This window comes from Mycteria americana, chromosome 2 (assembly GCF_035582795.1).
Source record: "Mycteria americana isolate JAX WOST 10 ecotype Jacksonville Zoo and Gardens chromosome 2, USCA_MyAme_1.0, whole genome shotgun sequence".
In the NCBI taxonomy this organism is placed as follows: Eukaryota; Metazoa; Chordata; class Aves; order Ciconiiformes; family Ciconiidae; genus Mycteria; species Mycteria americana.
This window is the reverse complement of record NC_134366.1, coordinates 6,980,723-6,996,831: the sequence shown is the minus strand read 5'-3', so window position 1 is coordinate 6,996,831 and position 16,109 is coordinate 6,980,723. Positions and strand designations below refer to the sequence as shown.

At 41.4% G+C, this 16,109-nt stretch overlaps 1 protein-coding gene across 1 annotated transcript in view; it reads right to left on the bottom strand.

The window, feature by feature from the left end:
- The window catches only part of LOC142405259 (sodium channel protein type 5 subunit alpha-like), a 222,068-nt gene that overhangs the window by 37,194 nt on the left and 168,765 nt on the right, over nucleotides 1–16,109 (bottom strand). The window contains exons 19-20 of the mRNA XM_075492326.1: nucleotides 13,278–13,398; nucleotides 3,834–3,988 (exon numbers count right to left, since the gene is read on the bottom strand). Coding sequence (XP_075348441.1) covers nucleotides 3,834–3,988; nucleotides 13,278–13,398 — 276 coding nt within the window. The remainder of the gene's footprint in view (nucleotides 1–3,833; nucleotides 3,989–13,277; nucleotides 13,399–16,109) is intronic.

Sequence of the window (16,109 nt, the reverse complement as noted above, 5' to 3'; positions counted from 1 at the left end):
GACATCCTTTGAGTGTAAGAGGAGCTTAAGCACCCTAACTCTGGGAGCATGAACCTGTGAGCCCGGTGCCACCCCAAGCTGCCCACGGGCATCCCGCCTCAGCTCCTGTTGGCTGTGCCACTGCTATCGGGGCACCTCAGATGTCCCAGGGCATAAGACACCTGTCTTTAGGAGGCAGAATCTGACCCTTACATTTAGGCAAATACATCTTATTGCTAATGATGACAAACTGGGTTATTAACTTGCCCGTGTTATAGAGTATCGGAGTTCCCTGGCTTCTGTTCAGCCACCACATTTCAGGTAGCTACAGCTATCTGCCTCAAGAAATGCTCATTATTATTCACTTAACAGAACAATTATGTTTTAAAGGTCAAGGTATCTATCTACCCATCTCATCTGTCTCTCTAACTAATCTTATGCAGGGCATCATCAAAGGACTTTCAGTGTCTGTATCAAATACAAGCAACTTAATAACCCATTTAAAATATTTAAGATATAAAACAATATGCTTACTAAAATAAAAAAAATGAAGTTATCTCATAATTTAGCTTTCACTTTATAATGCACTAAATAAAATGCAGGATCCTAATGTCAGGGTTGCATATATACCGCCCGTTTTGGGGCTTCTAAGTCGACCAGTGGTTACGGTCTGCTTCCCCAGCTACTCTAGCAACCATCACTACACAAGCTGCTCCCATGTCCCTGTAACCTGGATAACCCACGCTTTGATATATTACTCTTGTCCCATTGTGTGACCCAGAGCACTTGGCAGCAAGAAGCAATGTTATTTGAGAGGGTCTGTGCTAATCATCTTAATTATCTGCATTTACATATTTCAAGATCTGTGGCTACTTTCTGAGGAACTTCAAAAAGTCAGCAAACACCCAGTGCCTGGAGATAGAAGTGTGTTGTCACTCAAGCAGTCACACTGCTCTTCTGCCTGCCAGGGAACAGTAATTAAGCCGACAAGAAAGCTTTGGCAGCCTGTGCCAAAGCTTGTCCATTTGTCTCCACACTTTGGGGTGACGTTTTCACTGCAACTCAGTCTCCTATCTCGCCTTCAAAAATGATATTTCAAGGGTGTGAAAGAGCTGTTGGAGAAAGCCACAGAAAACAATACACAGAGAGACTGGAGTTTATCACTTCTTGTAGGGGCTCGCTCACTTTGTCAGATGACTTGCTGTACTTTGCAATTACTGCAAAAATAACAACAAACTATTTAAAGTGGTTTCTTCCTCTCCCTCCTTTGCTCTCTCTATTTTCTACTAACTTGTCAAAAAGTACATTGTGTTTTGTGTACTAAAAGCACACTGTGAGTCAGGAAGCAGCTTAATAAGGGATGAAAAATATGCTACCTGAATGCCTCAGGTGCACTGTACTTCTGCACGAGCTACGGATATTACCCAAATGACAAAACTCTGGTGTTTTGCATTTTTTCACGGTGACAACGTGTGAAATCTTTGCGATATAAAACATCATTAAGGGTTATTTCTTCTGCTTTGCTTTGTGTGTTAAAAAAAGAGTTAAACAGGATACCTGCAGTGTTATCCACAATTACTATTAAAACATGGGCTTCCAGTTTGGGTGCTTATGGCTTAAATGCAGGGGTTTTTTCAACCTTTTTGGTACTACTTTTTTTAGCAAAAAGTAGTACCAAAAAGAAGGGGGTTTGGACCTTTTGCAGTAAGCTATAGATATATTCTGATGGTTTAACTACCGCACACAAATATATACTAGCTTTTAAACTCCGTTAAGAATTTAGCACGTCCCAGGGAAGTAGCCAGATGAGCTCAGTTTTTGGAAGAGCTCACCCTAGAATAACAGAAGAAAAAAGTTGTGTGTTGCCTCCAACATCTCCAGTCCAATTACTGAAGCGCAGTGCTGATATGTGAGAAAATGCAGTATAATTTGCCCTTATACAGAATTGCACTGGCTAAATTGAAAATCGCAAAAAGTAAATGAATGCATGCAATGAAAATTAAATGAGATTTATATTGCAGTGTTCAGTATCTAAGGCACTCTTAATTACATATGTAAGGAAGTGTATTCATCTGAAGTGTATTATAGCAAGCGACATGCCCCCTTTAAAATGTGTTAAAAAATTAACATGCTGATTCTCAAGCTGGTGCAAAAACTGTCAGACTCCATTGATTTCAGCAAAGCTATGACAATTTTCAGCAGCCTACTATTTACCCAAGTTTTTCAGCTGCTTACTTTTCATGATAAAATAAAATCCCCTGGGTGAAATTTCAGCCCATCCCTGGTGGACCTGGAGAACAGTCCATTCCTTTCCTTTTTGCATCAACATTTATGTATTTCCACCTTCTTGTCTCCCTGCAGAGACTTTCTTTAAACTACATAAACCCAGTACCTTTATGTTTTCCTCTTTTTTTAGGCCACTGATAATTTGTGTTGCTCTCCTCTGGAGTTTCTTCAATTAGCCCGTGTCTTTCCCAAAGTGCAATGCCCAGAGCTGGAGCCAGTGCTCCAGCTGAGGCCTCCTTGATGCCAACTGGAGTGGAAGAACATGCTTATTTATACAACCCAGTGGGGTGTTCGGCTTTTGTGCGGTGCTGTGATGTAGTTTACTCTATCCTGTTTGTTGCCTGTTCTCTCTCCAGGTCTTTTTAGTAAATCTGCTACCTTACCAGTCATCCTGCATCATGCCTTTCTGCCCGTGATTATTCCTGATGAGGTGAAGCAGGCACCTTTCTAAGATGATGTTCCTCTTACTATTTAAGGCAGATTCATCCGTTTGGCTGAAGTTAATCCTGACCTCCAGAAAAACACTGGTAACCTGTCCAAACATGGCATTGCCTGCAAAGTTAGTAGGTGTATTTCTCACGCTACAACGGAGGAGAAGATCAGTGACCACCTGACCAAAGCCTGGAGAACTCTTGATACACCCCTTTGCTCTATGCCCAGATAAAAACCTGAGAGAAATCCCACCAATTTCAGTGACATTCCTGACATGTACATGAGCAACATAAATATATGCCGCCATCGCTATGAAGAGCTCAGGGTTGATAATACAGAGACGATAATCCCAGTACACAGTGGGATCTCAGGAGGAGAGGATCCCTTGTCAGAGTCGTGGGCAATGACCAGCCTCCATACATACATGTTCAAGCATTGGAACAGGCTGCCCAGGGAAGTGGTTGAGTCCCCATCCCTGGAGGTATCTAAAAGCCGTTTGGATGAGGTGCTTAGGGACGTGGTATAGTGGTGGTCTTGGTAGTGTTAGGTTAACGGTTGGACTCGATGATCTTAAAGGTCTTTTCCAACCTATACGATTCTGTGATTCTGTGATTCATTTGGATGCAAGCAGGAACTATCTGTGCAGGAAAGGTACGGTGGTTTAAGCTAAGGTGTATTCAAAACATGAATACACTAGCTCCATGTGTAGCACTGATTCAGTGCCCCCTGTGCCTTTTATGATTTTGCTTTGCTGGTTACAAAATGCACTAAAAAAAAAAAAGAAAAAAGCCTTCCCTGGAGCAAAATACAAGCCTCCAGATGGGAACTACCACGGAGCAGTTATGGGATGCTGAAGTAGTAACTCTGGGATACTTTCTCACACAGATTTTCTTAAGGATTTGCTTTTCAAAACGTGTGCACATCATAATTTTATCTTATAACAGAAGAAAGTTCCCCCCATATGGTAAAGGCAGGTGAAATCAGAAAAGCAGAAGACCTGTTTTAGCCCCAAACATGCTTTGCTTTGAGAAGTGAGCAGTAAGGGCTCATAAGATCTTAGAGACAGCTAACTGGAGAACACTTTCTCTGAGACCCATGTCCACTTTCAACCAGCTAGGAAATCGTGTTACATTTACCAGGGCTCCACTGCTCAGCAGGATCATGAATATGATGAAAGTTTCAAACCAGTTGTGTTCGACAATTCTGTAGCAGGTTTTCCGCAGCCTCCACCAAATTTTGCCTGGAAATTTTGTGATGTCCACTGAACAGCATGGGAAGAATCGCACACAAACTGAAAAGGAGCAAAATGAAAACAAAGCAATTGTTAAAAAAGCCCATTTAATTCTTAAAGCTGCAATAAGGAGCTGCTAAACAAGATTTGTTCTAGCAATAAGCTGCTGCATGGAGTCTTTCCTCCCTTGTTTTTCTCACCAACCTCTTCTGCTCTGCCTTCTGTTTCCCCCTCTCACTCCTCTGTTAAAAAACATTCAAAATCACTTAAAACGTGCCCCAGTGATTTCTCCCAGTGATTTTTATGACACAGAATATATGGGCCATGAGTCACCAGTGCCCTAGGTCAATCACATTGTGTTAGCTGAGCTCAGGCAGCACCCCTGATCACGACTAATGACTCTAGTAGGGTATTACCAATAGTTTCCACATCCTTTTGAATGGAGGAAGGATATTTTCTTGGTACTATGATACCACTAGAATTACTGATTAAAAGTGGCAATCTGATGAAAGGGAGATGAGGGAAGGAGGTGCTACAGTGCAGATGGGACCAACATGCTAAAGAGACTCAGACAGCAAAGGCAGGAGCAGATTTTGATCTCTTGGACTCCCATGAGCTTAAACAAGGCATTAGAACAACTTTGGAAATATATTTAGGTGGTTAAATCCCCTTTGATGTCAGCAGAAATTTAGATATCCAGTCCACAGCAGGTTCCCCACTGATGCTTCATAGCACTTTCTGACCTTAGTGACAAATACTGTGTGATAGTTAAATGCTGTAGTCGTAATGGGGACCACACAAGGATTTCTGATAGGCAAAACCATGGCCATTTTTAGTTTCCTTAGCAACATTCATTTGTTATAGCAAAAAGATATTGTCATTGGTAATGGACAGATCCCTCTCTCCCATTTTAAAAAACACTGTGTGCTGGGTATGAACTTAAAATTGTGTGAGAGGACACCCTGGTAGCCAGGACTTGTCTTTTTCCAGGCTGGCCATTCAGCGTTATGTCAGATAATTTGACTCAAATTTCACAACATTTGCTGATGAGAATGACCCTCAGAAACTACTTTATTTTCAAAAAGCAAGCTTTTTGCCCTACATTTAATCCATGTGTTGTATAGAAAGAGACTTAGCTATGGAGCTTTTTCAGTCCCATCATGAGAAAAAAAACCACAGACCAACTGCTTCCATAGCTGAAAGGTGGCCAAGGTCACTAACTTGTCTTGAAGCATACAACAACTGCTCAGAAGTGAGAAGGGAGGACATCTCACTATGGTGATGTAATGCAATGTTATTGCAAGTAGAAATAATATTTAGGCAAGGAAGCTTGGGAAGGAAAGAGGGTGAGTGCCAAGGTTACACAGAAAGCAGATGCTGCTAATTCAAGGTGGCATAACTGAGGCGCTTGAACTGCATGTGATATGCAAGGAGATCAAGTGCAACTCCTGGGATGCCAGGATTCCCAAGCAGCTGGAAGTGGGGCTGTGCTGGCAGCAGGTTCTGCCAGGAGGAAGAGAGCTGCTAAGTCTGCTGTGGTCCTCCTGGCATTTTCTGTAAGTTTTTATTATCCTAGATCCCTGCTATGGAGCAGCAGAACTGTAGGATGTTTCATACGTGAACCACTCCCAGAGGTCCCCTTTTCCTCACATTTCTGAGTTTTTGGTTAGCTGTAGGGTCTTGGCTGTATGAGGTTTTGGTACGGGACTAACAGGACAGTAAACCATTTATGCAAAGGTAATGGGACAGCGATGCAAGTAACTACCTGCTGTCTAAATGCCTGCGTCACACAGACCCACACCAGTTCCCAGTTGACCACTGCATTCTGGAATTCAGAGAAATTCTGGACTCCGTTGAAATACACTAAATTAATCAAACTATTTGAGACGGACATAATGCTAGGAGAAGATAGAAATGTGAAGAACCAGCTCTCTGCCTCTTTGCAGGTCAGGTTTTGCTGGTAAAACTCCAGCAAAGGCAAGTTTTATCCTTCTAAGCACTTCAATCCTAAACACCAAAGAATCATGTCAAGGGATAAAAGGATATCATATTAGTCACTACTTTTTGCTAAAACCAGTACACCTATAGGTAGTAATGCGTGTGATTTGGGTGTATTTTAGGAAGTAGGTACATGGAACAGACTTCAGGCATGCAATACTGCACGGTACCAGGATCCCTGAGCTAACAAACTCATAGGGCAGCTCTGCTTAAAGATGCCCATGTGGTATAATCCCACCAGCATGTCATGACAGAGGGGGCTGTTCGTTGCATCTCTTAGCAGTGCTGCCAGAAAACTCTTACACTGCTTCTCACCCCCCAACCTGTATGGTCATCACCATCTTTCAGGTGTCCGGTCCACACTCTGTGCTGTTATGCAGGTACACTGGCCACCCCACTGTCAACTCAGCTTTGGATCAGGAAGACCAAAGACTTGGGCTCAGATCCCTCGTTTGTCAAGTGAACAGCCTAATGACCACGTTGTTCACTATGTAATTGTGGATTTCTCATGTTAAGCAGAAATCTCCCTTTGTACTGGAAGTAACCATTGCTTCTAGCAGAATAAACTTTCCACAAGCCTACCTTGTTCCCATAAACAGTTTCAATTTGGAAAAGAATCAGCTTTTTTCTGACTTAAAACATTTGTCCAGAAACTTTCCCCTTTTTCTCCTGAGTTACTTCCTAGATGAATACTTGGCTTTTTAATCTCTTAGACGAATGCCTAGGCTCAGCTAGTAACAGGCATGAGATGCTCTGTCATGCTCTTAGAGAGTAGAAATGCTCTGCGAGTACCATTGGAAAAGGTTAGGACCTTCCAGGAAGTGGTTTCCTCCACTGTAAGACAGTTGGATGAGTCATTCCCTGCAGGAGTCTGCCCCTGGCTTTCCACTACACAGGGAGACTACATGATTACCTGAGCCCAGGCACAGCTAAAATTAGGGGATCACCTTCAAATTAAATACTAACGAGCAGAGCACCATGAGTTCCAAAGTCACTTCATTTGTGATGGAAAATACTTACAAAATGGTAAAAACAGGCTATTGCTGATTCAGTCAGCTCCCATCTGATAATCTACAGATACAGAGAGGTATTTTTAAAGACAGAAAGCCAGCTAGGACCACTATTTTTTTTTTTACGCTCTTTGATGGCTTTCATGCAATTCCGATCTGAAAAAAAAGTCCTAGTTACTGACAGTAATACCTTGAAAAATCCAAAATAGCTTCTCAGATGAGTCAGCCCAAAATCACTGCGCTATTAAATCCCATGCTTTTGACTGGGCCCAATTCAGAAATGTTTAGGCCAGATTCTGATATGATTACTAATGTCAAGTAGCACTTCCATGAATAATCATGCTTGCTGCAATTCAGATGAAATCCTATTTTTAACTATTCATAAATCAAACAGAAAAAAAAAACTGAAAGAAAAAAAGAAAACTGACCACAAATAGGCCTTTTAATGAATTAGTAAAGTTCTATTTCCATTTCAAATTTTCTGATTTCCCTCACTGATTGTTATTTAATGCCTGTGCTTTTCTGGACTCTCTCGTAATGCTGGTAGCCTGCTGTTCTGGTGACCTTGACCCAAGCTTAAATGCTGAATTAGAAGCTTCATATAACCCAACAAAAAAGTTTACCTGCCCTTGGTCAGCATTCTAGTAGGTTTTTTTTTTTTTCCATTTCTGTGAAATCAAAATATCAAAAACATTCCAGTGTGTCTAAGGCATGACCTGGTGAGGGTATGAGCAATCATAACTCCAGCTGGCTTCTACAACAAGGCAGGTGGTCAGCAGAGCCCAGCTTCAGGTTTTGAAAGCTACTTTATCCACATGAAGAAGACTATTCATTAACACCTTTTAGCACAGCAAGTGTCAAGGCAGGAATCAACCCTTTGGCATTTCTGGTAACAGCATTTCTCATACTGCCTTGTCTAATAGAATTGTGCTATCCCCCTGGAATGAATGCTCCTAGGGAATGGGTTGTGCAGAAGAAGCTGACCACCTTGTGATTTAATCAGGACCTAGTTTTGCCACCCCGATTCATGTTGGGCTATATCTTTTCTGAAAGCAAAGTGACTCACTTCCACCACGGCCTTTTGGGTAGTAGGTTACTGCTCAACAGAAACACAGAACAGCAGAAAAAGCCAAGCAGACAAAAAGTCGAGTTATTTGCTGGTAAACCAGTGAAGCTGTACTGAGCTGCATTGTGGTCAACTTGTCCAAGGACGATGTCTGTTTTCAATTCATATTTGAACATTACATACCATTTCTCTCAAAACAGAGACCTATTTACCAAGAAACCTTTCCAAATGCATTGGTATACCATGGTATTATTTATTTTTTGTTTGTTTTTCATAACAAGGGAATTGTTCCCTTCAGTCAATGAGGTGTCTTATGGCACAATCACAAACTGCAGATTAAAACGTCCTAAACCACAGACCACAGTCTCCACTGCAGGTGGGACAGAGAAAGCTCTTACTTAAGCATCTGCCACAATGGTAAACAAGTTACCAAAAAAAAAAAAAAAAAGGCAGGAAGAATTTAATATACAATGCATTTTGTGTAAATATTCATTTGGTTCCACGTTCACGTTTCCTAGCCTGGTGCATTAAAATCATGGAGCTGTTAGACTTGATGGCATTACCTTGGTGCATTGGGAAAAAAATTTCTTTGTGTGGGAGCTATACTGCAAGAAGTTCCTCCTGCATGCATGACAGCCAAGCCTATTGATTTCAGGCTTATGAGTAAAGACTTTACAAATCCACTGCTTGTTCACACCAATATATACATTTAAATTTACATAAAATTATTAGATATGTTTTGGATGGATTTGGCTGTTGATTCTCTTCAATAAACCAGGAAGACTAGTTAATTTCTTCTGTACTGTGGTTCAGTAAGTCTGGTACCTTGTGTTCAAACTGTAGTAATCTTATAGCTGTTTTGACACAGGAGTTCCCAATTATTGGGACGTTAATTTTTAGAACAAAACAATATTTTGCTTAGCTTTGAACGCTGGTTACTGCATTGCTTGGTTTGACACAAAGAAAATACAACTTCCTCAGCATAAACTCAAGCAGGCAGGTATTCATAACATGGTTTTAAAATATATATATACCTGCCAACCTGGGTTTCTAATGACCAGTCTGGCTAGCTGTGTATGCTCAAGCAAGAAAGCGAGCCTGGTTGTACCATCCCTTCGTAAGCCCCCGGCTGTCTCCCCATGCGTGGAGGGAACATGATCTCTGCAGACCCTCCTTATTTAACCCATTTCTCATCTTCTGGTCTTCTGGCCCCCCCTAACCCAGTGGCATGCATGGCTGGATTTTTAGCTCTAGGGCTAACGGATTTGCCATCACTGTCTCCAGCATTCGGGTACCTGAGACGCACATGGAGATTTGAGTCTTTTCTCACGTACTACAACTGGGAGCTGCCAAGAGAGCATCTGACAAAGCCACAGTCTGCCAGGTGTTTTTACTCTTCCAAGGGCTTTACAAGGGTACATTTCTTGTTTATCTGCTGCTACTCTTCTCAAAACATATTGTCTCGGAGGTCACTACAAATAACGATGTGACGCCTTGAAGCAAAGCCAGTGGGCAGCCTGGTCCACCACTGATGTCAGCCCCGCTTTGAGCGAGGGGGTGGACGAGTTGAAATCTAGAGGTCCTGTCCAACCTGAATTAATTTAATTCTGTACATGCGATACGACTGTAAAAGTTTTATGACATCTGAAAACTGTATACAACAAAATACTAGCATGCCCTTCCTGATGGAAAAAAACCGCGGTATCTCAGATATTACGACTAGAGGAAAAAGATACCTTGAAACTTGTTTTTGTTCTGTGATTTTTCCCTAGGATGACAGTTAACATGTTTTGTTGGGCTTGGTTTGGTTTTACTTAGCTTTTAAACATCATCTGGTGGCAGTCCCAGTAGCTTAGCTGAGATTTGTTCAGTTTAACGGTCTGTTTGAGCTCCTCTTTGCTTTTTTATTTCTAAATGACCGCTAACTGCAGTTGGGGAGGGCGTGACGCAGATCCCACCATTAATCAGAGTAACTTCACTGTAGCGCATGGCATTTCCAGCTGTGATAATTGCTCCTACATGGTCACATGAAAAACTGGTTGTGGGTGTCCTCAGTGTCACGAGTTGCGATCAGCCGCGCGTTGAGCAAGGTAGCTCATTCTCGCACGACCATCTGATGATACTCGTTTCAAACCTTTGCCAGTGGGCTGTGTCCGGGGAATTACGTTTGAGGACTTGGTGGAAACTTTCTCCTATTAGGGTCTGGAAGAGAGAAGCGTGCTGGGGCCAGGGGGCTCTCTTTGGATGACCTTCTGTGAGACACAGAAGAGAATGTCCAAACAGATAACAATTTTTGATGCAGAGAATGCATACCAATGGAGGTAACAGGACTGGAGTGTTGCAAGGCATCTGGAGGAAAAAATACCCAAATAGCTGGCGTTGCCTAGATGTTGCTTTCCCATCAACTGGCAACAAGAATGATCTCTCCATTTCTATCAGGTTTTTCCCAGCAATACTTGCTAGCTGACAGAGCTGTGACCCTACCTTGGCTTCACATTTCCTGACCCAAGAATATTCCCCGTTGACCCTAATCAAAGCTATTTTGAGATGATAACAAATTAACAAGTCTCCCCAAGAAAAATGACCTATGGCTTATCTGGGTCACCCAACTCCCGGAAAACTGTGACCTCAGCAAACTTTCAGCAACTATTTCAAGAACATGCATTATCTTCATTGCCTTTGTTATCTGAAAAAGGGGGCTGAATCCGGAACATATTTGTTCAGGACATAACCTATGCTGGATGTATTTAGGAATGTCATAGTTTGAATTTAGATAGCTGGTGAGCTAACAAGGTAAGAACTTAACCCTTCCCCTCTGGATCTTCCTCTTCATGTCACCTCATCTCCGTCTTTCACAAATATTAGTTGGTCATTCTCCCAAATATAGCAAATATTGTTGTATCTCTTTATTACAAGCCAGCAAAGACAACACTAGATAAACTTGCCCAGTGCATGCCCTTCAATACTTCCATTTTAGTACTTTATAAACTTGTCATATCTTAGCTAACTAGACTGTTGTTTGTTGGCTTGCTTGTTTTTTAACTGCACGGAAATGATAACTGCATGAGGTTTAATTGCAAGGGTAAGTTTGGGTAAAAATATTCGAAGGCATTTAATAGAAGAAGGTTATAGGAAAACACTTTGTTTCCCTGCATAAATAAAAACAAATGTTAATGTCATTGCAGTAAGAATCATTTGGACTTTAAGTTTATGGCACTTTGACTTGAAATTTTATGAGCGAACATTCACGTCAGGTTTATGCATTTTTGCCAAATCCATGAGGAATGTGATCATATTTGGCCTACACAGTAGCCTCTGAAAAATCTGTGTGGATATGTGCTGTGCAGGAAAGCAGAGCAGATATGTGAGGGAGGACATCACCTGCAACTGCATCGCCAGTGCCCACGGACACCCTGCACCGGGCCAAGGGCTGGGAGCAGGTTCTCCTTCAGTTCCTATTGAGAGCTCAAGGCTCAGCTGGATGTACCCTGGGAGAAGAGGAAAACACCCTGACTTGAACAGGGACTGGTGAGGAACTAGGAGAGATGAGGAATAAAAGGCAAAAGGCAGGAGCAGGGATATCAGGGGGAAGGGAGCAGGAGCAGGAGCCAGCAGGGTGGATGTAACCCAGGGTAAGCTTGGGGTTCAGCCCCTTCAACGCCTTCATTCCTACATTTCTTTGCTGCCAGGATGACAAATAGGCTTCAAAACTGGCTTAATGCTTCCAGTGACCCATCTAGAAGAACACTGCTTGGTACGCTGTGTCCCACTGACAGCAGTGGAGAAGATCTGACAAATCGGGTTGGTACTGATGTGGTCCTGCACAGTGGAGTTTCAGGCAGTTCTGGTCATTTTAAGACAGAGCAAATTACAGAGCGCTACTGCTCTGGGAATGAATCAGGGCTGTGCACTGAATGAAGTGATGGGTTGTGTGATGTTTGCCTTATTTCTTTTAAAAACTGGGAGGCGATCATGGCCAACCACAGTTTCAGAATGTGTAAACTGGCATCTCACTAGCACCAGTCTTACAGCACTGGCTTGTTTAACCAATTATAATATAATTTCTCACTTTGCAGTGCACAACATAGATTGCTGCTCACTAGCCTCATTAAGAAATATATTGTGAAAGAATGAAAACACCAGATCTAATTTCTAAATGTTATTGTATGGGCCAGAATAGTTACACCATGCTTGCTTTCTTCCATCAACTGCATTAATTTTTGGCTACTGCTTTTAAGCAGAGCTGCCAAAAAAATGTTTAGATCCTGGGGACATTTGTAAGCCCTGCAGTGATCCCTTACCTCATTCAATCATCTTTCTCACAGATACAGAGATGCACATTTTTGCTGACTTCAGGGGCATTCATATACCCAGGAAATCATCTCTGTCTGATCCCATCTGAGCAGCTCTGTTTTTATTTATAATAATCCTTGAATTTTCAAGGGAATATACTAACATTCAGCTAACCCTATTTTTCCTAACCTAGATTTAAAGGAAAATGAGGAATCTGACTGAGATAATGTTTGGAATAGAACTCACTCTGAGAAGAAAGAACTTAGGATGTTATTTACCTTATAGATTTACTTTAAAATAGATCTTCTGATGTAGCTGGGTTTTAAACCTGTGTTTTGGAGCAGGCTGGTGTTAAAAAAATAATAAAATGACGGCATATTTCGGTATTAAAAGAGTTATGTAAATGTGATATGCTGGTATCTAAAATAATTAACTAAAATACCCTCTACATAGCACATCCCTGGTCAGCTGAAAGTTACTGGACATGCTAATCATAACACCCTTTAAAATAAATGCAAGAGAGTCGCTGCGACTCATGAACTCTCCAGACAGTTTCTGTTAACTGCCTATATACATTTAAGCAACGGAAACATCCTGATCTGGTCAGTTCTCTACCAAACTTGATCATGCACACATATTGGAAGGTAAAAACCTTCATTGGCCAATGTAGAAAAATCAACAATTTAAAAGAAAAAACCCTTTATGGCACAAATTATGATGAAAAAAAGCCTAGCACTTCAGAAGCTGCATAGCCTTTTAGAGCATGCTTTTGGCTTATCTCACCTTGGAAATCCAAAGACTAATGATAACAAGTGATTTTGAGTGTGTGTTTGGAGCGTTACGGTATCTAAGAAATGAAGTGCATGCAGTGAAATGCTACTGCAAGCAGCCAGAGCAACGTGGTGTGAAGGTGGAGAGACGTCCACTAAGAGAAGAGGAGGTTTCTTGTCTCAGAATTGCAGTGAAATATGCAGGCCCTTACCTTCGGGGAAGCAATCTTCAGGCTCCATCAGCTCCTCAGCAAACTCAGGGATCTGCTCCAGCAGTTCTGCAGGATTTGTCAAATCCACTGTGCTGCCTTCAGAAAGACTGATTTCATCAAGCTTGTTGTCAACAAGAGCAAAGACGAGGAAAACAAATTGATCAATCGCCCTGAAGGAAGTAGCTGAGTTTTTATTCCACTAACCAATATCCCAGCTAAAGCCACCACAACAGAGACATCACCATGCACTTCACATGGTGCCCAGTCCTTGAGTGACAGCTCTGCCTACACTGCACTGAGCTAACAGTTGACCCATCAACAAGAACAACAACAAAAAGTTAACACGTAAAACTTACTTTTTAAAACAAAAGAGAAGTAAACCGTAGAAAGGCAGTGAACAGCCATTGAATATTAATGGTATGTAGAAGCTTGGAATGATGGAACCACTCATGATTTTAAGGCTTGTACGTCCTGAAGGCTCATACCTTCAGATGGGGGGCACCAAAAGTGGGACCTAGCTCCTGAAATGCTGAAGGATGAATCTGATGACTTGTGTTGGGTTCCTGTTTCTGGGGCCTCATTCCTGCCGCTCTTCACCCACAGCTGATGGGTGAAATCTGCACCTTGTCAGTCAGGACCATGCTCTGCTCCCTGCTTCTCCTCCGAGATGAGCAGAAGTCCCTCTGTCGCCAGGGTCTGGTCACACGATGCTATAGGCACACACGCGTGAGAGGGCTCTTCCACCTGCCTCATCCCAGGCCTAACTTCTTCCCACCACTTGATGTGGCCCCCCACCTTTTGGTCACACATTTCTGATCTCAAGGTGACGTAGGAGGAGGGACACTTTTGGCTTTTGAAAGCCTTTCAGAGGCTCTATCGCTTGTCTGAAATATTTGACACCACCATCTTAGGCATGTTGTTTAAATTTAGCATTTCTCAAATCCTCCTCTGCAAAATGGGGACAAGAATATTCCCGCTCCCTGAAGCATTGGTTGTCTTACCTATTTAGAGCAGGAACTCTCAAGTAGATCTGGGTAAAAATTTCTGGGGAATATATTATTTTAAAAAAATTGTTTTAGAGACTGAATTTGCTATTAAAAGAGAAATGACACATGATTAAATAAGTCACCCAAATATGAAATAGAAATTTCATTTCAGGTCAAAACTTTCTTTTAACAGAATCAAAACATTTTCTTTAGAAGAAAACAGAATTTTTTTTTCCATATTTTATTTTACTAGTCAAAATAAAATGTTTCTGGATTGTGTTAATCCAAAATTATATTTTACTTGATTACTCAGCTTGGCCACTAAAGTGAAAGATCTAATATTTGCCCAGCCCTGCTCCCAGTTTGTTTCTGATTATATTAGAGCACTATCTGGCGTAAGTGGGCAACACCAAAGCTGGTATCTTCTATGGGTCATGTCAATGCAAAATAGCTATAAGGAGGAGTCAGGAGGGGTGGGTTATTTGTTAACTGTCTTATTCTGTTCTCTGAGTACCTACTGAAATCTTTTTGTGCTTTATCTTGCAATACTATTGTCCCCATTTAAAAAAATGAGGACAAGAATACTTACCCATGCTTTTAAACAACCTATGAGATAGTTATATGAGAGATGGCACGTACACATAAAATATTATTTTCACGAGGATGATGTTGATGGAGTTAGAGAATAGGTACAGCTTTATATATTTATTATTAATGTGAAAATGGGCCCTCTGTTTTCCAGTATACACAGTCAATGCAAAATTTATAGCTGAATTCAGAGAAATGCTGAACCTGGGGTAAAATGGGCAAGACTGAACATTCCAGCAATGCTTGCAAGCGGGGATGGAAGCTACTTGTTTGCAATTAACTGCAGCATCCAGAAGGTCATAGTCTTGGCTAGGGTTTTTAATGCTCTACTCAAAAGGACTGCAAACAATTGAGAAGAGACCTTTTAAAAAGAGAGTCAGAACAGAAAGCACAGGTCAAAGACATGGATATAGCTTCTAAAAAATCCATATTCAAAATGCAGCTGTCGTACAGGGCCCATTTTCTACAGACTACCAACGGTATATGATGGTGGAAAAAATGTCATACCAAGTTTTAGCACAGTCAGAACTTTCTGATACAGTTCATTAGGGAATGCATTTAGTCATTATCTGTTCTGTTACAAAGATGTCAAAACACAGATCACTGAAATAGTCCTGAATCATATACAGCTGTAGGATGTAGAAAATAGGGGTTCCAATGAGAAAAGAAGCCTGGTTGGATATAATTCTTACCAACAGACAGAAATCAAAGAAAACTGTGAGAACAATGTCAGCTCGATAGCATTGTCAATGAGAGAGCTGGATTTAGCAGAGACAGGTGAGGAAATTCACAGAACACAATTTGGTGCAATTATAATAGACTACAAGGAAAACATCTTAAAGAATCAAGAATTCTCAAGAGTTATTTATCAGGAGGAGTTTTCAGAAAATATTAGAATTCATCAGCATCAAAGGGAGGTGGGGAACATGCAAGACAAAACAGACAGGATTTCTTCTGCAAAGCCTTCAAAGAAGATGCAGCGAACATGGATTCAGAAGACATTAGACAAAGGCTTGAGGGTCCGAACTGGGACTGGAAAAAGAAGGAAGCATACATACGAGAGAGGAGGGAAAGATTAGGAAAGCTTGTAGGAAAGAAGCAAAGGTTACTCTTTGCCAGAAAGGTTAAAGGGATTAAGAAGGTTTTCATGAACTCAGTAATGGAAAGAAAAGGGCTAGAGACATAATAACAATTGATGAGGAAGATGTAACTAATCAAAATTCAGTTGCCTAAGAAAATAAACTCTTTTTAAGAGAAT